At 34.6% G+C, this 22,358-nt stretch overlaps 1 protein-coding gene across 4 annotated transcripts in view; it reads right to left on the reverse strand.

Moving 5' to 3' along the window:
• Positions 1-19,916, reverse strand: part of LOC149572386 (chromatin-remodeling complex subunit) — a 115,183-nt gene extending 95,267 nt beyond the window's left edge. Inside the window, exons 1-3 of one of the 4 annotated variants that reach the window (XM_089813568.1) lie at positions 19,452-19,916; positions 7,550-7,608; positions 7,413-7,460 (exon numbers count right to left, since the gene is read on the reverse strand). In XM_089813568.1, coding sequence (XP_089669694.1) covers positions 7,413-7,424 — 12 coding nt within the window. In that variant the 5' untranslated portion in view covers positions 7,425-7,460; positions 7,550-7,608; positions 19,452-19,916. Of the gene's footprint in view, positions 1-7,412; positions 7,461-7,549; positions 7,609-19,435 lie in introns of all 4 variants that reach the window. The other 3 variants (XM_089813569.1, XM_089813570.1, XM_089813571.1) reach the window with 3 other exon arrangements.
• Between the last annotated feature and the right edge of the window lie 2,442 nt (positions 19,917-22,358).

The raw sequence follows: 22,358 nt of genomic DNA on the forward strand, positions 1-22,358 counted from the left end.
TGGAGGGCTCTAACCTCCTCAGGATTAATAGCTCTGGCCCTTCCGCCACGCTCTCTTCATGGAGGCATCTTCTTAACTCAAACCCACAACCACACAGTCCTGGTGCAAACTGTCTCACAGTCGGCGCTCTATCTACACACTCAGGAAAACCTGGCTCTGATGCCACTTGATGGAGACACAACCCAAGAACAGAATGGACACAACAGAAAAGGGAAATTGTTTTAACTGAAAAATACGCTAGTACATTCAGTACAGAGAAAATAAACTTCAAAACATGCCCTAAGGGCTTACAATAGCATAAATGTGGAGATAATTTCTCCTTTCAGAACCTCCTCTCAAACTCCACTCCGAATTGCCTTTTACAATGCCAGAAATCTCCTTAAATAGACCCCAGAGGGTTAAGGACTAGGAGTACATTCTAGAAAGTGCTAGTAGGCATCCACCGACCAAATAGAAGGTTCCGGAAGTTGCGGTGGAAGTAGGCGCAAATCTAGAAGAATCCAGAAACGGTAACCGAACTTCCGGGAGGCATAACTTTTGAATCGTAGCTCCGATTGACGAACCGTTTACATTTCCGGAAAGCTCTTGAAGCACTCTATAGCCCTATGGACCAGCTTCGCTCGTCCCCCATTTTTCGGCCCTTTTCGAGGTCATTTAATGCCCCTAACCTGACTTTGAAGCATTCTTAGGAGGTCTCCAAAACCCGAAAAACTACAATAACTTTCAAACCGTGGGGCCTATTGACCTGATTCTTTTTCTGGAATGCTCTAAATCCTGATTACATTCATCTGGCCAATTCACATCTTCTAATTTACCAAAATGATGGCCCAATTACATGCTCCTATTTTTTCGGGATTTTCTAGCACACTGATAGTGGAACTGTGAGAGCTGGAACCTTTATTTGACCCAAATGGGTATCCAAAAATGAAAACACATGAAACAGAAACTAAGTCTAAGTATATTTTTTTGGGTGACACAGGATTGCCCTTATACCTCTGGATGCTCCTGCATCAGCACTCGTACCCACACCCCTGGTATCGGGTACATGTATCCCAAGTATTGGGTACTCGGTGGAGAGCATCATAGGTACGAGCTAAGGACTTTAATTTAGATTTCGGATTTTGTTTTTATGTTTTTTGTTTGCATATTAGCTTGTTGTTTATCAAGCTTAATTAAATACCTAATCAGTTTGAAACTTTGATACAATATTGATTAACAATAAACTTTATCACTATGCAAGTCAGAAGTTTATCATTTGCAATATGTCATTGTCATATGATTTATGATCTTCTTGATCATGTTTGAAGTTTATCTTCTCTATCATGCATGTAAACATTTATCATATATTATTATTACAAACATATAGCAAATCTAAAACTGAAAAAAATACATTACATTTGCAAACTTTATCACTATTCTTGTTATGCATCTAAACATTTATCATACATTATTATTACAAACATGTAGCAAATCTGAAACTGAAAACAACTCATTACATTTGCAAACTTTATCACTATTCTTTTTTTTTAAAAACCATTGTCATGACTCATAATTTCAGATTTTCTATAAATATAAAAGTATAATTAAAAATAAAGTTTGGCATACCCAAGTACCCACATTCCCTATTATGAAAAATAGTCGTACCCATACCCATACCAATACCCCCGTCCCCGTGCAACCTTGGTTATGACCTTCCAAAGTGGGGCCAACCAAAACTTCTAAAAATAAATGTCAAAAATGTATTTGGCTAACTGTATGTATTGTTAGGGTCTGTCAGCCCTAGGTATTAAGTTTGAGTGTCTAGAACCTTCCCGGGTGGCATAAAATTGCGTGTTTAAGAAATGCCCGAATATTCTCTAAGACAACTCTAGGTAATAGTTTGCAACTTTGCCTTGCAGATTACTGTAATGCAGGCACACATGTGGGTTAGCATGTTGTAATTCTGAATTTTGTAATTCCGCATTTGCGGCAATAATAAGAAGCCCATATTTTATTCTCGCTAATTGTTGTTACTTCTTTGTTCTTGTTATGTGTTTAAAGCATTAAGGGGAGCACCCTTCATCATGTTCACCAAATACTCAATGTGGTAATGGCCTATCAGAATATCAAGGCAAGATATCGACAAGTACCTAACATATATCTATACAAACAACTTATAGATAGTCAATTAAATGACATCTAACACTTAGTTGTTTACTTATAAGATAAAGTTTTTCATGATCTATTTCAACATTTACACAAAATGTATATCATGATTTAAGTTGTTGTAAGATCATCACCTCTCAATAACTTTTGTTAAATACAAGTGATAATCATTTGGAAGTCATCACTTCCTCATGATGTACACAAGGGAGAGGCCCATACATGCATGACATCAAAAGTTCACATGAAGTCACCACAGATATTGTCATGATGTCCACCATGAAAAGTATCAAAGACTAAGGTTTTCACCTCAAACTCATCTCTCATAGAAAAAAATGTATTAGAAAGGATTGCACTTGGAAATTCTTCTTCATGATTAAACACTAACCTTTTGAACTCCTTGTCAAGATTACTAATGAAGTGCCAAAACTCCCTCTGAGATTGATATCAACTTTTCTAACCTCTTAGTACAAAGTTGTCTCCGATGAAGTGTCAGACTCCCTCTAAATCTGTTATCATTCTTCTAACCTCATGGAAGCAAGTTGTGTCATGCTTCCCTAGTTCAATAGGTATCTTGATAGCATAAGGCCTTCCATCTTCCATACATGAAACTTTATCACATGAATCATAGTCCTTTAACTGCTATAGTTTCTGATCACTGGAGAATCCATCTCAATATGGTCTACTCTCTTTGAATCAATACAACTAAAATCATCAAAATGTTAACTGAAGCATATCTTCTATTTGCTCCCTCTCTTTGTCCAAGGTTGCCTCTAACGAACTATCAAACTCCTTAAAATAGCAAGATACTACATAATCTTAATCATCAAAGATATTTGCTTCAAGAAACTCACATTATCCAGCATGATCATCAAATGACTAACAAATTTGAGATTAAAACTTCTTTGGAGCTACAATCATAAGATTGAGTTCTGCACAATATTTAGTAGCATTTGTAAAGTACCAATCTTCTTTTCATGCAAGAACATCTCTAGAGATTATCTGTGCATTATTGATACAAGTTGTTCCAATGAGGATCCATACACAACAAATCAGAAAATGTCTCCAGATAAGCATTTGTCAAACAATGGGAATGCAATATTGATTATTATTCCTCCCACAATGTAAAAATCCCATTTTTATATCTTTGAATAACATTTTTTCCCAACAACTAGGACAACTACAATAGGGAAGAAAATTAAATCCATGAGTATAAATATTTCACCTTCTCAATACCACTGTGATGTCCCCGACATGACTATTAATTTCACAATGTTCTGATGTTAGTTGTAATGTTTTTGTTTGAATCTACAAAGACTTGCATTGAATAACCTCTAAATTCTAATTTTGAAGCTTTAGACAATCTCTCAAAGTCTGAAAACCCACACTTAAATCACACTTGATCCCTTCATTGTACAAATTTATTAAATGGTCTGGGTTGTATAGATATTGCCTAGTTTGACCTCTTCCATATTTTACATATATTTGTATTAGTATTTAACACCCATTGTCTCTTCTATTATCCCTTACTACACAAGCATGTTTGTTAGGTATAATTTATTAATTTGATGTCCTTAAATTCTTTAATGTATATGTTAAGATAAACATCTCCAATATATTAATGAGCGTGCAATAGATACGACACGAGCTACACATGTGATTCGCTTGGAGGCTGCCATTATACATGGGCATGAACCATATGGTTATTTGGTAGCATACCTAATGTTTCATGTGCAACATGCATCAAAGTAGCAAACATCTACCATTTCCTTCGAAGACATTATGTCTAACTATTACAGTACTTGCTGATATACTTTGAAGTTCTCAAAATGGGCGGGTTGGAAAGAGGAGGTGACTAACTATCATATGAGCATATTATGTCAATTTCTTTGGGTGCAACATCCCTGCCCCCACCTTTGCATAGGAATTTAAATCAAATATTTTACATTCACATTCCAACGCCTCGTATATTATGGCATTGTTCCTTTATCTTGGCATGGGAATGGAGTATGTCAGCGGAGTTGTGAACTTTGGATTTCACCCACCACTTGCATTTTCGTGTGTATATACTTCATAATTTTAATATCAAACGCAGCTACTCCACTTTATTAGTGCTCAGGTTTCTCCATGGAACATACACGTGTGCAATAACATTTAGAACCCTCAATGGAATAGTTCGCTTATACTTGTAAGCTCCATCCCACTACTACATAGAGGGTCAATTAAAGACAATTATTGAGACAACTGCTCATTTAATTGTCTTGATTTAAGATGGAAAAAAAGTTGTCTATTGTCTCAAATATTGTCATTAATTCCTTGTCTTTAATTATCGTCTTTAAAAATTGTCTCATAAAGACAAAATACAATGAAAGCTTTATTGTCTCTTCAAGACAACAGTGATACTTAAATATTGTCTCGTTAAGACAATATACAACGAAACTTTTATTATCTCTTTATGACAATAATGATAATAAAATATTGTCTTGTAAAGACAATATACAAGAAAATTTTATTTCTTTAAAAGAGTGACTTTTGTCTTTAATTATTTGTGGATTTAGGAGTGAAATATTGGAAATTTTATTCCTAAATGCATCAAGAGGCCTAAAAGTAAGATGATGGATGCAAATGTGGTTCCTTCTGATGATAAGAAAACCATGTATGAGTGCACTACATGCAATAATAATTTTCATTCACATCAGGCACTAGGAGGTCACAGATTTAAGATTTTGGGACAGTGATGGTCTGTTAGCACCTCCCCAGTGTGTCATTTCTGCTACGAATAAGGTTGCTACTAAAGCATCAGTTTTTGTTTATGGTCTTGTTGGTGAGATTTCAAGCTTTGATGTTTTAAGTAGCAACAATAATACATGCAAATAGGTGACATTCTAACAGCTTTTTTCATAATTCCTTATGGACTATCCATATTTTGCCTTTGTTTTAGCAGTATTACTTATGAAAATTGATTGGACTTTTGTTAAATATATTTATCTCCTCCTTGCCTACAAACAAATGGTCTTAGTTAAGATCATGCCTTCGTATAGTGCTCATTAAATCTATATTTTGGAATCAAAAAATAAGATTTGGGCTATTTAGAATTCAGACTTGGCTTTAGTTTCATTTTGGGTTTGATATCAAAAAAGCTTGAATGTTGTTGACTCGCGTTAGATCATGTTCTTTTGATGATCAGAAGTCTAGAGAAGCTAGGCTACCACAGGGATCCCACAAGATATATACAGAAAACTTTGAAAACTTTCATAAATACTACAACAGAACCAAACCAAAGAGGGAAAAATGGACAACAAGATAGAAAAAATTATAGAATCTTTGGCCAACTCAATGCTCTGTATGCTAATAACAATAACAAAGTTGGTTTGCCCGTAAATACTGTCATTCTTGCTTCGAGCCGATATGCCAGAATTTCAGATCCCATGAATAGAAAAAGATATAACGATGATGATGATGATAAGTAAAATTTCACATCCACCCATGGTTCCTAACTAGTGGCGTGTTTGTATCTCTTCTTTTCCCATCAATGGTTCATCTTCTTAGATCTAGTAACCTTCATTACAGAGTCCTTATCTCTGCTTTTCCTATCCATGGTTCATCTTCTGAGATCTAGTAACCTTCATTACAGAGTCATAGGGAAGGTTTAATTATCCTATTCAAGCTTTAGAATAGAACTGTGGCCCTAGTGAAAGGCAGCATGGACATACATTCAAGGCCCCTATCTAGATGGAAATCTTCTGGGTTCCTCGTTGCCTTATGCCTTCTTCCTTCTATAATGATGGAAATTGACAAACAGATTATTGGTACATGCATCTACATAAATTCATAAATAAACATATATAAATAATCGATTGACAATAATGCATAGCCCATGAAAATACCACAAGATTTGTTATTCAGTTTATTAGATGTTGATTAAAACAAGTCAAAAGAAAATTAGTGAGAGTTTGATCCAGACTATGTCTCTATTGTTTACAAGCCTCTGATTTAGGTTACTATCCCTTATTCACTAATTTTTTTATTGCTATTCATTCACTGATTGTTGTTCTTCTGTTGAATGGCCTAAAAATACATGTAACATACCTGAGTAATTATAAAGACGCCTACTTAATGGCACACACATAGTTTTAGCAGATTTTAGCATCAGCTTTGGTAGAGATTTAAGGCCCATCTACATTTATCCTCCTCCTCCTTTTGCTGCTGGGCCTTTTTCATTTAGGACTTTTCATCGAGGAGACCAGTTTTGACACTCTGATAAGTATCCAATACGGTTTGTACCTATAGCCTATGGATCAGCATGAGATCCCTCGGTATAAAAGCAGGTGAAATCCCACTGGTGTGGGTACTTGAATCATGTGTGCAAACCTGAGACAAGGTCTATGAAGGGAGATGAAGCGAAACAACTAATTGACAATACAACTATGGAGGATGTGAAGACAAGGACACAGAACAGAGGTCATCTTATATCATCTGCTCTATGGTATTCAATGTCTTCTATTCCATCATGATTTTATTGTTGAGTTTTCTGGAACCTACTATTCAAAATTTTAGAATATGTCTTTTCATTTTGGCACCTTTAACAACTAGAATATATCTTTTCATTGAAACATTCATTTGTCCCTGGTACAGGTCTTGCTACATGTTCGTCTGAATATTCAGATGATGTTGAATTTCTACTTCCCTGAATGGACCATATAATAGAGAACATAATTATTAACTAAAGTATAACTTCTTTTTTAAGAGAGCATGACTCTTAGGTGCATAATATGTTACAACACACAACCTGGCAAATAATTTTGAACTTTGAAGAGCTGGCATTTTAAGTGCATTTTCTTGTACATTTTCAAAGGTTGTATTAGGGAAAATGTAGGTAAAGATCAAGAATAACAACCTAATATGAGAGCTTGTGTGTCCTCTTGGTAGCTTGAGGGAATATGTTACAATGATTTGTATCATTGTTTAACAAAACCCTAGAGCAAATGATGTATCATTGTTTAAAGGTTTGTTTCAAGGACTGTCTCGTCAAAACCATTTTATTTAACTGAAGGAACTAATCTATATTGTATCGATTGACTAATGATGCTTGTGGAATGTAGGTTTTAATTAAGAACATGAGAATATGATGATTGGATCACTAGGAGCCTAGCAAATTTATAAGTTTTCCTTGATGCTCTGCATCGATATTATTTTATATGCTACCTATTAGGTTAGTGTTTTATTTCATTTAAAATTATTTTGAAAGAAAAAAACAATAAAACTAGTACCTGATTTGCCATTTCGTATGGACACCAAGCAGATATCTTAACAGAAAGCTACAAAGACAAGTGTGTGGATGCCAATTACGATCATTACATAAATAGGCATTGAGATATATGAAAACACATAAAAAAATAGAACTTACCCAATATAGTGGAAGAGTAAGTTTTATATAAAAAACTTCAATTTTAGCTTTATAACAACCTGCAAAAACCAAACACTAGTTAGCAAGTTATATCATTCTTTGATTAAAAAGGTATCCTACTGAAAAATAGGTATCTTATTTTGGTAACAAACATGTATAGTGTATATAAAGAAATTATTTTCACCATTCATTAGAGACAAATTGGAAAAAGTTGGGAGTCAAATAATTGTGAAAAAGCTCTAATTAAAGAAAGAACGCAAAAAGATCTCTTGATGGTATGTACGAATTATATAAGCAACAATTTGCCTTCGATGAAAAATGAAACAAATCAGATTAAATTACAATGTAAGAGTAGCCAAGGTTATTCAGGTTATTGAAGACTTTTTGAGACACGAAATTTTGTATAAGAAGGTTGCTGAGGAAAAAGATAAGGAAAATCTGTTATGAAAGGAAGAGGCTGCAGCAAATTTGGAGGAAAGGTGTTTGTTTATAAACACTGATAGGTTTGGCTGGATTATAATTGGAGAAGGCACAATTAAGAGTGGCTTTAACTAAAGGGCATCAGTGGACCTTTGGAGTTGAATTCTGTTGGGCTAGTTTATGGAGGTGTCTAGTTTGAATATCTTATTGAATGGCAGGATCAATTTGATGTTGGAACTAAGACAATTGTTGTTACAACTGAAATGCTACAATGTTGTGCAATTTGATTCAACACAAATGATCACGAGAGATTTAGACTTTGCCAACCAAGTAAAAGAGAAGGTCAAAGAAGATTTTGAATTTATAAACTATATAAAAGTTTGGCATATTCCAGAATATTCCAAGAACATTGTTGCCCAGTAATAACTTGGATGGTCAAAGTGGTAAGATTGAAGGGCCTTTTTTCCAGCAAATGTCTATCCCACTAACTTCACTTGGAAATGTAGCAACATTTGGTGCAAATCTAGAAACCAAAATTTTGGAATTTCTCCTTGTTCAGATTACCATTCAAAGGAGGTAAAAAAGAAATCTGATTTATCCATAATAACAACTTAAGGGTATTTTTTGCCTGACACCAAGTCTAAGGATGTTTTAGATGATGTAGTTACAAGTAGATGCTTGTGCACTAACTAGGAGTATAGATTTATTCTTTTGTGTTATTTTTGAAATATGAGCCCTTTATTCAACGATCCCTTTATTCAACAATTTATTTTGAGACAAAAAGCAAGCTCCGGGAAGGAAAAGCTTCCCTCCTACAAGGAATGCGCCATTGAAGCAGAGAAAAAGGCTTAGCTTCAATTACTGCTAAAAGATTTCAACACTGTGACAAATCAACACCTGTAAACTGGAAAGTTGTGATAGATTACAGAGAAATGGACATGGTGAAGCTTAAAAAGAAGAAGGCGATGAACAAATTCAAGTGCAACTGCCAGATGAAGAAGTATTTCTTCTACACTTTTATCAATGTGATAATGGACAATGATCCCAAGTCAAAATGGTAAAGTGAATTGATGGTCTGAAAGCAAAAGCAACAGAGAATGTATGTTATTATACTGATCCTTTGTGAAGCCTCAAGTTGATAGAGATTTATTGACAATATGTTATAACTTATAACCAAAACCATAATTTTTAAAGGAAACCAAAAGGTTCAGCCTAAATACTCTGTTGATTTAATTAAAGCCAACAATAAATCCACCCAACAGTTTCCAATAATTGAGAGCATTGGGACGCACTGAGAGAAAATTTAATTTATGGGTGTGCATGGATTAGGAATAAATCTCCATATAATGGCCTCTGCTAGTAGCTTTAAATTTTTGAAGTGGTCCAATTACCAATTGCACCTGTAGAGTGGTACTGTTTACATCCAGGGAAATTGTTTGCATGTCAGATAGGTGCAGGAAAAATTAATTTTCCTCTGAAACTCTCCCAATTGTCTTTCCTTTCTGACCATCTCCCTAGAAACCTAAGTTGCCAGTTCGGATTCTAGTTTGGATGTGGGTTTGACATTTGGGTTTAAAGTTTGGTCAAAAAAATTGGGTTGGGTTCGGGTTAGTTTTGGGTTCGTCTGTACAAAAAAAAAATTTTAAATATGTATATGTAAAAATATGCTGCAGCAAACCAGTTCATACACCACTATGCTAATCTAAAGCAATTTAGCAAATTTAACCACCACATATATAATTATATTAATGGTTTGGTTCGAATGGAATGATAAAATGTCAAAATACGCCACCATATGAATGTTTTAGTTCAAAAACTTTACAACAACAATGTCAACATTACTAATCAGTAATCAGTCATAGACTCATGTGATCAAATATCAATGTATCATCAAAGAATTCATCATCATTAGGCGGTTTCTGATTAGAAGCACAATTGCTGCCACTAGCATCAGTAGTCTCAACTGTAGTCTCAATCGTAGCCTCAAGATCAGCTCCATCAGTAGTATGTATCTCAGGATCACCATCTTCAATCACAAGTGCATCAAAGTGGACTTCCAAATTCGCGCCCTCTGGTTCAACATCCCATTGTTTTGCTTCCCCCTTTTTGTATGCATCCTCTTTGTGAGTTGTGAGCCTCAAGTTGGAATGCACAAAACCAAGTTATCTACTTTCTTGGAGTTTAGTCAATTGCATTTTATTGAGTGGATGGAGTATGTGCTCCAATTCCTCTCAGATGATGATGAACTAGCAACCTATCAAGATTTGCAAATTTACCAACAAGAAACTAGAAATTAGAATCTTAGAATTAAAAAACTTACCTGTGATAAAAATTTGATGCCAATGGGCTGCAAGTGTTGGTATCTTTGTCCATGGAAGTACCACCATTTATGAGCATCAACATTGTTCTTGTCTTTAAGAATGTCGAGATCACAATCATTGGTGCTTGCAAAACTCATAAATTCAGACCTGACTGCAGGTCATAGATGCTCAGGAAAGAGTCTTCGAAGGGCTGTCTTGTACTCTTGAGCAACTTCAAGATCTTTGTATGGGGGAACTCTAGTGGTACTCCTCTTGAGGACTGATTGGCCATAGAACTTGGGGCTCAATGCAAAGCAAAGCAGATGCAAAGGGGTAGTCATTTTGTTCCATCTTTTTACCATGATTACCTATAGCTCTTCGAAGAACATTTCATTAGGATCTTGCTCTTTATTATTTATGATATTTCTAATGTCCTCAATCATGGAGTCAACACCATCATATACCTCACCCAAGCAAGGCCTATCCATGTCAGTGTATTGGATCATCCTCAATATAGGCTCTGTGATCTTCAGAAGGTACTCAGCACGATCCCACTAAGATTCATTTAATATCACCCTCATGGCAGTTGCCTTGGCACTATTAGATTGCCTCCATATGCTCCAATTAGCACTAGTTACCATTCTAGTCAATGCGTCTTTAACCTTGATAAGGCGCCTCAAAACAATAGTGTTGGAGGCAAAGCGAATCTCAACAACCTATTTTAAAATAAAGACCATTATAGATTAAAATTTTGAAAACATAGAAAGTTTACTAAAGTGGCTAGATTTTTAAAACATGTATAAATTTTAAACAATTCAACTTACCTTCAAGAGCTCCAATTTCAAGAATTGTCTGAATATAGCTTGCGTCATATGGTGGTTCATGACAAACATTTGCATCTCTTGTGCCTCTTCATACATTTTTTTAATCCACTCAACCTTAGTGCCAATTTTTTGCAGCATTAGGCTGAGTGAGTGCACTGCACAAGGTGTCCAAAAAATATGTTCATAACACTCAACCAATAAGCCGGCAGCCCTACAATTCTTCGCATTGTCGGTTATTGCTTGAACAACATTCTGAGGGCCAACTTGCTCGATAGCTTGGATGAGAATGTTTGCAATGAAAGGACCGTCCTTTACCTATCCTTCACAATCCACAATTTTTAACATTGCACCTCTTGTAGACATTGCAAGAACATTCACCAAAGGATGGTTCCTTGCATCTTTCCATCCATCTAATACTATTATCACACCTGTTTCAACCCATGAATCTTTGATGGGTAACATGGCATTCTCTACACGGGCCACCTCATCATCCAATAAAGTGGTGCGTACCTTCTCATATCAAGGGCCCTTGAACCCATTTGGAGCCTTATTAATTGCCCTCACCATGTATTGCCAATACGGTGAGCGAACAACATTTAATGACAATCCATTTGCATAAACACATATGGCTATGGCTTGGTCAGCAATGTCTCTAGCTTCATTTTGGAATGATGATTCGAAGGGTCCCATTACTCTTTTACTTACAATCTGTTGTTGAGGAGGACGCAAGAATGTATGGCCCTCTGCAAGTGGTTCACTAGGAGTGGCAGTTGAAGACATAGATGATGGTTTTCCTATCTTAAAAGGCCTACCACTTTCCAATAGATGTGAAGAATTTTCCCTCCCGGCATCTTCCATTGCTTGCTTCTATTCTTAAAAATATTTGTTTACAATGTGATTTGTAAGAAAGGTTCTAGGTAGCACTCTGTTTACTCTTGGCTTCCCTGTGCAAAATTTAATGTTGTTTTAAGGAATAAAACACAAATGTGCTTTTACTCTTACTGTAAGAGCTACTAAATTCCTCCTTGCGGTGGCTACAAATCTACACATAACCTCCTCCACTTGTCATTGGTCGAATCATTTGCACACATTTCCAAAGTGGGCAACATCTGTCAATTTTGAAGTGGGGGTTATTGGCAATAGAAGCACTTGCGGCCATGATAGAATCTACAAACAAACAAACCAAGTTACAACAATGAGAAAAGATTCGAGAAAATAAACCAAAACAAACTACTTTCAAACTTCCAATCATATACAACATATCAAAATGCATCTACAATCACAAATTAATAATTTAATACATATGCTATCATGCATCTCACAAAAATGGAGTAAGTAAAAATAATAATTTATAAACTAAAAAATAAAAAATAAAAAAATTAAATCTATAGGCTATAGTTGTAGCAAGATGAAGATCCTAATGAAAAGTTTGAATACCAAACACAAGTAATCGAATTCAATGGTAGACAGGTATTTTTCATCTAGCATTGAATTCGAATGCATGTGTCATTCAATAATAATAAATTTAAAAAATAATAATAAAATACTTGCTCCTTGCTACGCTACTTGCTACTTTGTTTGTTGTCTACTTCAATGCCCATGTTTTTGTTTGCAGATTGCTTGAGCGCCCATGTTTGCAAAGAGAGGGTCGCTAAAGGTCACAGGTCGAATATGCTTGAGCACCCACTTTGACAATGAGAATCCAAAATGTAGGTTAAAGTATGTGGTTGGAGGTATGCGGCTATATTAAGATAATATCTTATACTTTCTATAATAGTCAACTACTTGTCTGTAGTCTGTCTTTCAGTCTAGATAGGAATGTTTCCTATCCCGTATCTTTTTTATTGAGTCCAGATAGGAATGTTTCCTATCCTGTCTCTAGTTTTGTTTCTAATTCCGTCTTCAGTCTACGTTGTTTCTTTTAGCAACAATATCCTTGTAATTCTTTATAAGGAACACACTTGTTCCTCTGTTAATCAATCAATCATCCGGAAATCCGTTAATCTGCCAACTCTTCTTGAATCTTGTAACATGGTATCAGAGCTATTACTTAAATTTTTTCGAAAAATTTTATAATTTCTTCGTAAAATTATTTGTTTAAATTTTTTCAAAATTATTTATGTTGAATTTCTCTAAAACCCTCTTAGGGTTTTCGGCCTAGAGAAATTCCCGAACTCGGGTCTGCCTGTGTTTGTTCAGCACGCTCTAGCCCCATTCGTCCATGCAAATCGATCCTTGAAGAAAAATCTGCCATTTTTTATCAAGAAATCTTAAGTTCTTTCAGCTAGGGCCGTTTTTTTCGAAACCCTAATTTTTGGGGTCGAAAAAATATTTTGTTTGCAGATTCTTGGTGGGTTTTTCGAGAGCTCAACTAGGTTGTCGTCCGTTTTTTCTTAGTGCCTCGATTTTTGTGCCTCAATTTTCGAGCCAGCGGATCCAGAAAACGACAGTAAATTCCTTTTGGGTTTTTCGAGCTCTCTTCTGGGTCATTCTCTGATTTTTCTAGGTCTTTCGTATTTTTGCCTCGAAGAATGTGCGTTCACAGATTTTCACAGTTTTTCATTGAAAAACATGCCATGGCATCTCTGACAAATATTCTACTCGAACATAATTCCAAATTCAATGGTCGCAATTATGGAACCTGGAAACAGCGCATCATCGCAATCTTCAAATATCGAAACACCGATCAACTTGTTCTGGGTGTTAGGCAGCGTCCGACTTCTCCGGGTCCTGATCAAGGCGAAGCTGCATTTTTCGCCTTCTAAATCTGTTTCTGTTTTTTATGGGTTTGTTGATTTTCTCCTCAAAAATCATTTCAAGTTGTCTGTAATACGCAAGGTTGTGTGAGATTCTGGGTTTGTTGATTTTCTCCTCAAAAATGATTTCAAGTTGTCTGTAATACACAAGGTTGTGTGAGATTCTGGGTTTGTTGATTTTCTCCTCAAAAATCATTTCAAGTTGTCTGTAATACGCAAGGTTGTGTGAGATTCTGGGTTTTACCGTTTTTTCCACAAAAATGAAGTTTTGTAATTGCAACTTATTTTGAGTCATAGCACTCTTCTGGCAAAGCTTCTTGGTTTCAGCATTCTGTAGATCCAGGGAGGGTCTCAGTTATCACAGAATGTTCCGACATCCGTACGTTGACCAGTAAGGGAGGGTATTAAGATAATATCTTATACTTTCTATAATAGTCAACTACTTGTCTGTAGTCTGTCTTTCAGTCTAGATAGGAATGTTTCCTATCCCGTCTCTTTTTTCTTTAGTCCAGATAGGAATGTTTCCTATCCTGTCTCTAGTTTTGTTTCTAATTCCGTCTTCAGTCTACGTTGTTTCTTTTAGCAACAAAGTCCTTGTAATTCTTTATAAGGAACACATTTGTTCCTCTATTAATCAATCAATCATCCGGAAATCCGTTAATCTGCCAACTCTTCTTGAATCTTGTAACAGGGAGGTTGAAGTGTGAAAACATATTACAATCTAAGCCAACATCATTTTAGGTCTAGGGAGGTCAGCCAAAAAGCATTTTATTAAAATTTAAAACATTAAAAAGTCAATAAATGTGGTTGCTTTCCCGAATTTGTCGTAAAGTCACTTGAAATTACTCCTAGGTACATCAAACCATTACCAAATTCTCTTGACATTCCGTCAAAGTTGACCAAGGCGCGAAAAGGCGAATTTACAAGGAATTTGATAGGGAAATCTCAAATTTGACACAAATCAGAACCAAATGCAAATTCCAATCGAATCGAATGTCGACTTTGCCCTTCCAGGAGCGAACACGGTAACTTAGCTACAAACATACAACATAGGAGACTGATCTACAAATATAACAAGATGTGAGGCCAACTATAAATTAGAAAATGTGTTCATCCAGAGGTTTGAATATAGCAAGTATACATGTTTCTTGGATATCAAATATATGTTTTTGGAAATTTTGATGAAATTAAGTACTAATAAGGCATCAATCATGTCTTCAAATCGAAGTGTGTTTTGTTCGACTTAAGTGATGTTAATAGCTAATCTCCTATAGCATTTGTTCTTTTAGAGACAATGGGAAGAGTCCTTTTTATGCTCTTAAAGTTGAAATATCAGACTCGTGAATCGCTTGAACTAGTATGAAAGGTTAGCAGCAGATCACTCATATATTTTAGTGTAACCAAAATTTTGCTATACTCTCCTTTAGGCCCTTTTGCCAATCTTTGTACCGGAGATACAAAATTACTGGTGTTACTGGTATTGCTTATGGAAAATTTGGAAATCGGTTATATGAAATTCAAGTTTGTAGTGATGTTTCTCTTTAAACTGCACAATTTTCTATTTTATTTTTTTTTTAAATTAATGAAAAATGTAAATGAGATAGATCTACAAACAATTAACAACAACAAAGGTTTCTTTTATGTATACAAAGGTTGTGGGTATCTGTGCTAGGTAAGGTTAATTTGCAATCTTAATCTTGTATTTGGGCAGCACTCTTAGTTTATCTCCCTCCACTAGCTAACAAAGTAAGGTTAATTTCTAATTTTATTCTTCTGTGGATTTCAGCTAGAAGTGCTTACCTCTGAAAGTTACCATGGAAAGTCTAGAAATTGATAGTCTTATGACTCTATTAGAAGCTAGACATAACACTTATAGAGATCTTATTAGAGTGTGTGAAAGTAGAACTAGAAATGGAAGGTGCTATGTTATTAGAATTTGTTAAAGTAGAAATGGAAAGTGGTGGTACATTTTCAATTTCAACATTGTGGTACAAAATATGCCATCCCCAAGGAATTCCTGAACATGTTAACTAATATTATAACAATTAGTAGTTCAGTTACTAGAGTTGCATATGTTTGTGTTTTAACTGATCTTTGTACTAGTTCAGTAGGGGTAGCATTCAAACCAATTTGGGCAGGCTTTATTTCTCCAGGAGGATGGAGTAATGTCTATATCTTACTTACGATTACAAGTTTAGTTTCTGAATGGAGTAATGTCTTTATCTTACTTATGATTACAAGTTTAGTTTCAGGTCATCTTTTGACCTGTTTGATTAACGATGAAGTCAAGGAGATTTTTCCTCATCTTCATGTTTAATCTATTTTTTGAGGTCAGATTGAGGTGTAGATAATATTAATCGGGCATAACTTTGGCCAAGTCAAGTGGACTGTTATGAAAACCTTTGTCAATTTGGTTGATAATACAACCCTCATGTTTTTTTGGTCCAATTTTGTGTATAATTCTTGCAGAAATCTAGCAATTATTATATTTCTAGGATATACCAAATATGAGGGAGAGCTTGACAGTACTGGTTTACAGTTTGTCCCAATATATATTGGTAAACAAAAGCTATAATGGATGGATATTACATGATCATGATCTTCTGTATAGAGACACTAAAAATCTATCATTGTTCTCTGTTTTATGTTCAATGCTAAAAAACAAAGGCCCCGTTACTCCAATTGAAAAGGGTTTTGCAATATAATTAGTCTTCACTAGAAGAAAAGAATGTACCTTGGAAAAGAGGACAACCAATGATATTTATTTGCATCAATTAGTATGTAGGGTTTTATCTATTTATCTTTGCAAGCGAATCTCAATTAGTATTTCTGCATTAAGGGCTGTATTTGTGATGTAACTAACTTTTGAGAATTGCCAAACTAGTCTTTGAGAGGAAGGGCCCCATACAAATAGGAATGGGTAAAATTCTGGATACAATTAGGGGAAAAGGAAAATTAGAATATGTTGGACTAGAGACAAAATTTGGAAAAGAAAAAGATCTGGAAGATTGATTAGATCAATTAAAAATTGAAAACACAGTCATAAGAGATAATGGCCTGCTGGTGATTCTGTGGCTTGTCCTTCAAAAACCAGTTGAAGTAAGGATTTAAATGGTGAAGGATCCCTCATTTGTGTACTTCCACCTCACCATTACGATATGTTGAGTTGTTTTCCTCATCTTACAAAAGGCTACTAATGTTGATTATTATATTTTAATTCATCGTGGTGCTATAAAATTCCCAATTGTATCTGAGTTTAATAGAGGCGCCAGTAGGAAGATATCAGGATATACTCTACTATCATGGTACTGGTATAATTATAACACATTTACATGTTCACAATGACCAAGGGCAATATGTATACATTCTCTCTTTTCCTTGAAGATGTTCATGTTGCAAAATTCGTTGCTGAATGCTCTCGAATACAGTTTTAGATTGTGTAATACTTTCACAATTAAGGATGCCCTATCTAAACCCATGATTTCAATTGAATATTAATCATTAATGATATTCAATGCACACAAGTCAACCCCTCAAACCTATCAGCTGCACACTTGTACCTTGTCCTGATGCAATAGTCATTAGAAATCACACAGTCTAAAAGGTAGAAACGAGTGATAGTATATGAGCTTCACCAGTCAAGTGACTAGTATGTAATAGATGATTAGGATGGAAACAAAGTATAAAAGTTAATAAACAGTTTCTGCAATGATTTGTATGTAGCATCAATATATATGCTTAGTTAAAACATATTTAAATAGTGGGATTATACAAGAAGTACTTGCTATCAATGTTATTATATATAAATTTTTCCAAGTATGAGAATGCGTTAATTAAAGACTCTTAGAAAATCATTCGTAAAATTAAAATATCAATTTGAAGGATGATTTAGACAAATTTAGGGAGAGAGATAAAATGAAGCATTATAACTGAAATAGGAACAACATCTTTGACCCACAAACATTCATTCATTGCCATTTTGAGACACTCATCAACATATACGAAAAAGAACCTCATATAAACAATGGTCCTCAATGCAGATGGTTGGAATGGACTAGCAAAATTGAGAATTATGTATGAAATGGATATCAATTCTCAAAAAGTTCTTTTTATTGAAGATCTCAATACTGATTTGTGCATGCGGCTGCTAATTTAATATTGATAAATGTTGAATATTAATATGTAATTATGAATCTTGTGTTTGCAGTCACTGAACTCCAAAGGGCAGTGCATTAATTGATTTCAATGTCTCTCTTGGATGTTCAGCTATGTATAAGTATTGTTTCAAAAGACACAAAGTCAATAGGCATGTCGCAAGAGGACATGTACCATGTTCACTCATGACATGACTATTGGTATAAACACTTATTACCTAATACTAATCAGTTTACTTAATGTTTAACCACAACATGATTTATATCAAGTCGTTGATCTGCACAAACATATATGGATCATTTGTTTGATCCTATTATGTCTTAATGTGAATGCATCCGATCATTGTCTGATCGATATTATGCAAGTGATCATTATTCAATCGCCAAGAGATAATAATAATCTGATTGCTCAAACTTTCATACTCAGGTTGATCAGTAAATGCAAGGATGATCCTAATGAATTTTACGGCAAGATAATTTATTGTCTAAGTGTGTGTATGCATGTACACCATGAACTGTTATACATACATGCACACACATATGCATACAGTTTGCCATTTTATCCTTGAATTTTGACCGAAACTATTATGTTTGAACACTTTTTCTGGTGGCACATAACTTTGGTCTCATTTACCAGCTTTGGTCTCATTTACCAGATAGACATGAGATCAAATAAAAAAACAGGGGAATCCTTTCTAGTCCAGCACTCATGATATTGCCAGACTCAATTTGCAAGCTTGGGAAATTAGAACTCTTTGACATTTCAGAGTGTTGTCACTTGAAGACACTTTCATTTCAATTTTGTAATATAGCTTGAGCTCCACTACCTTGACATGGGAGAGTACCAGAAAATTGTGGTTGTTCCTAAATTATCTAAGAGGCTTATATATCTTCCGCATTTGGTTTGTGATGAGAAACTGGAAAAAGAATGGTCAGGACTCCTTCCTAACCTTCAGTTGGCAATTGCAGAATCTAAAAATGATGTAGACTGGCTGGATTAATAATCTTTCTCAGCAATCAGTTTCAGAAGCTAGAGATATATTAGAAATCAATACACGTGGCTCAGTGTTGTCATGTCCAACATTTAGGTGTAATGTTTTTATTATTATTATTATAAAATGACATAGTTTCCTTGTAATTTATAATTACTATTATTATTATTTCATTTTGTAACGATATTACCTTGAAGTTTTTAACAAATATAAATCAAAAAAAAATTCGAAAAGAGAAAGTTATTTGAACTTGTATTCGGCGAACACCAAGCATGACATTCGAAAATTGCCGAATTTCAAAAATTCCTAAAATATTCGATGCAAATTCCTCATAAATTCGTACGCAAAAACTGGACTTTTTTCTATGGCCCTTAAAAAAAAAAAAAATAAGCATATGAACCAGCCATACAAGGAGCTACTCCCAACAGCCAAACTATCACCTTCGCATGGGCATACCAGAATAATGAAGCGGCTTTTTAGTGGGGTCCTGATGAACTGCCGGAATTCATAAGTAAACCTACCGAGCCGGACCTTCGCGTGGTTCCATATCTAGTTCCAAGCACATATTCACCTGCGATTGGTGCTCCTACCCTTGTCTTTACCTCGGCCTGTGGCTCTATTGCTAGGTTATGTTTCAACTGAGTGCAATAGGATAAACTTGGTCAGATGCCTTTGTATTGAAGATTTTGCGCCGTTTCTAAGATTTTCGGACCAATTTTTTTTCTACAAATTGCAGGAGAGGCGAATCAAACAAACAAATGCAACGTTTTGAGAATCTCTGCTCTTGCTATTTGCAACGATCGTTCTCCTGCTGCGTCGTGTGAGGCTTCTGCAACTTTAGCGCCTACGACGTGTGAGGCTCCTGCAACTCAACTTTAGCGTCGGCGTCGTGTGATCGCCCAGATTTATTTATTTATTTATTTATTTTGAAGACTTTTGTATAGTTTATAAGTTTGAAGTTTGCACATTGAAAGTTATGTAATATTTGTTATATTAAATTTATAATTTAGAATATTGATATATTAGTTTTTAAATAATATAGTTATTAAATTTTTAAAATATTAGAGTTTATAGTTAATTAAATATTTATTAATATTTTTATTTGTTTTATGATTTATAACTTTTTAATAAATTTAATAAATATTTTTTATATTATATTATGTTTTGTAAATATATATTTCAAATAATGTAATTATAAAAGTGTTAAATGTTGAACTTTAATATGTTTAATTTTAATTTAATATTTATTTTACATTAACATATTTAAATTAAGTTTTAACTTGTTGATTTTTTTTTTTTAATTTTTTTTTTTATCGATAAACGGCCAAGGCCTTGGATCATATATTAAAATAAAGGCAAATTAAAAGATACAATATGTTACTCCGTTCAAACAGACACTGGTAGGAAAGAACGGAGAAGAAAACTTCCAGTCTAGCCCAGGACTTATGTCCTATATTATTACATTTCCATAGGGGCATACCCCGAATCTCATAAATTACATGAATTTACATAACATTACATAAAAATACACCTGGGCATTCCCATGGAAATTTATCTCAGAGTAGTTTCCTTTTGTCTAAAAGTGGAAGGATCCAATATCAGATACCTGTCTAGAAAAGCTTTACTTTTAAATAATTAATGTGGCATTTTGAATCTATTTAATTGTATTTTTCCTTACTTTGATTCCCAAAAAAAATAATCTGGAATATGCAGGAGATTTCAGGCCTATTGCCTTATGCAACACAATTTATAAAAGAATTTCTAAAATTATGGCAATAGGCTAAAGAGATTTTTACCAAAATTGATCTCTGAGGAACAAATTGGTTTTGTTCCTAGTAGATCTATACTCGACGGCATTATTACAATCCAAGAGACGATTCATTTAGCTGGCCAGCGTAAAGAACCGTGTATGTTTATAAAATTAGACATTTAAAAAGCATATGATATGGTCGATTGGAGATTTTTATGTAAGGTGCTTAAAGCTTTTGGATTTTCACATCAATGGATTAACCTTATTTTTAGATTTATCTCTACACCTAAGGTCTCCATTTTGATCAATGGAACACCTAAAGGTTTCTTTGAAATCTCAAGGGATATATCTCAAGGTGATCCTTTATCTCCTTTGCTCTTCATCATTATGGCCGAAGCCTTTGGGAGAGCATTATCACATGCTTATCAAAATTAGGTTATTTCAAGGTATTTCTATTACCAAGAATTTACCTAATATTATGCATCAACAATATGTGGATCATACGATCCTCCTTGGCAAAAGCAATCAAGCTGAAGCCTCGGGATTTAAATCTATTATTAATTTGTATATGAGGGCTTCCAGACAAAAAGTAAACAAGGCCAAATCTAAGATATTCTTTTTTAATACGAAAAAAGAAATAGAAGATAAAATCTGCAAGTTCTTAGGGTATAAAAAAGGCCAATTCTCGTGTAAGTATCTAGGAATCGTGTTGGAAAAGGGGTCCAAATCCGATAAGGTTTGGCACAACACTATGGGAAAATTGGACTCTAGGATTGGAAGTTGGAAAGATAAATGGCTATCCAAAGCTGGAAGGGTTACTAAAATCAACTCGATTTTATCAGCTATTCCTATTTATCCTCTTTCTTGTCTTCCTCTCTTGAAGAGTCATCGTCTCAAATTAGAAGCTAAACTTATGAATTTTCTTTCGAAAGACTATGAAGAGGATAAAAAATTAGCACTTATCAAATGGGATAATATATGCAAACCTAAAGAAGTAGGAGGTCTTGGTATCAAGAATCTTGAATGGCAAAATGAAGCTTTAGGGGCAAAATTGATCTGGCGCTTATATAATGATAGAGATAGAAAATGGGCTAAAATTTTGTACAACAAATATCTTATTATTGAAGACCCTACCTCTATCTTCAAGATTAGCAACCCTCCTAGGGGCTTCGAAAGTCGGAATTTTATGCTAAAATGTCGTGATCTTATTGATAAGTTCCTAACGTGGGACATTGGTTTAGGAGACAAAGCATTGTTCTAGGAAGATTCCTGGGATGGCCATCCTCCTATAATCTCCAAAGCTTTCCCACGTAATTTAAAGATCTTATTAACAACTCTTTGGGGGAACAAAGTTTGTGACTATAGATCTAAAATTGTACTCAATGGCGCCAAGGTTTGGGTTTGGAAATCAATGGATGGCTTGAGTATGGATCTAGAAGAAGCTGGAGCATTCAATAAGATCAAGCAGTCAAAAAGAAAAGATGAACTTATTTGGGCAGTAGCTAATGATGGCAACTACAGAGTTAAAGATGGATACAAGGCATTATTACAATCCCAAAATTGGGACAGGGTCAAGATTCCTCTCAAGTTATGTTGGGATATGGCATGCCTTC

The sequence above is a fragment of the Cupressus sempervirens genome, chromosome 2, assembly GCF_028749045.1.
Source record: "Cupressus sempervirens isolate cs-2001-9-10 chromosome 2, ASM2874904v1, whole genome shotgun sequence".
NCBI lineage: Eukaryota > Viridiplantae > Streptophyta > Pinopsida > Cupressales > Cupressaceae > Cupressus > Cupressus sempervirens.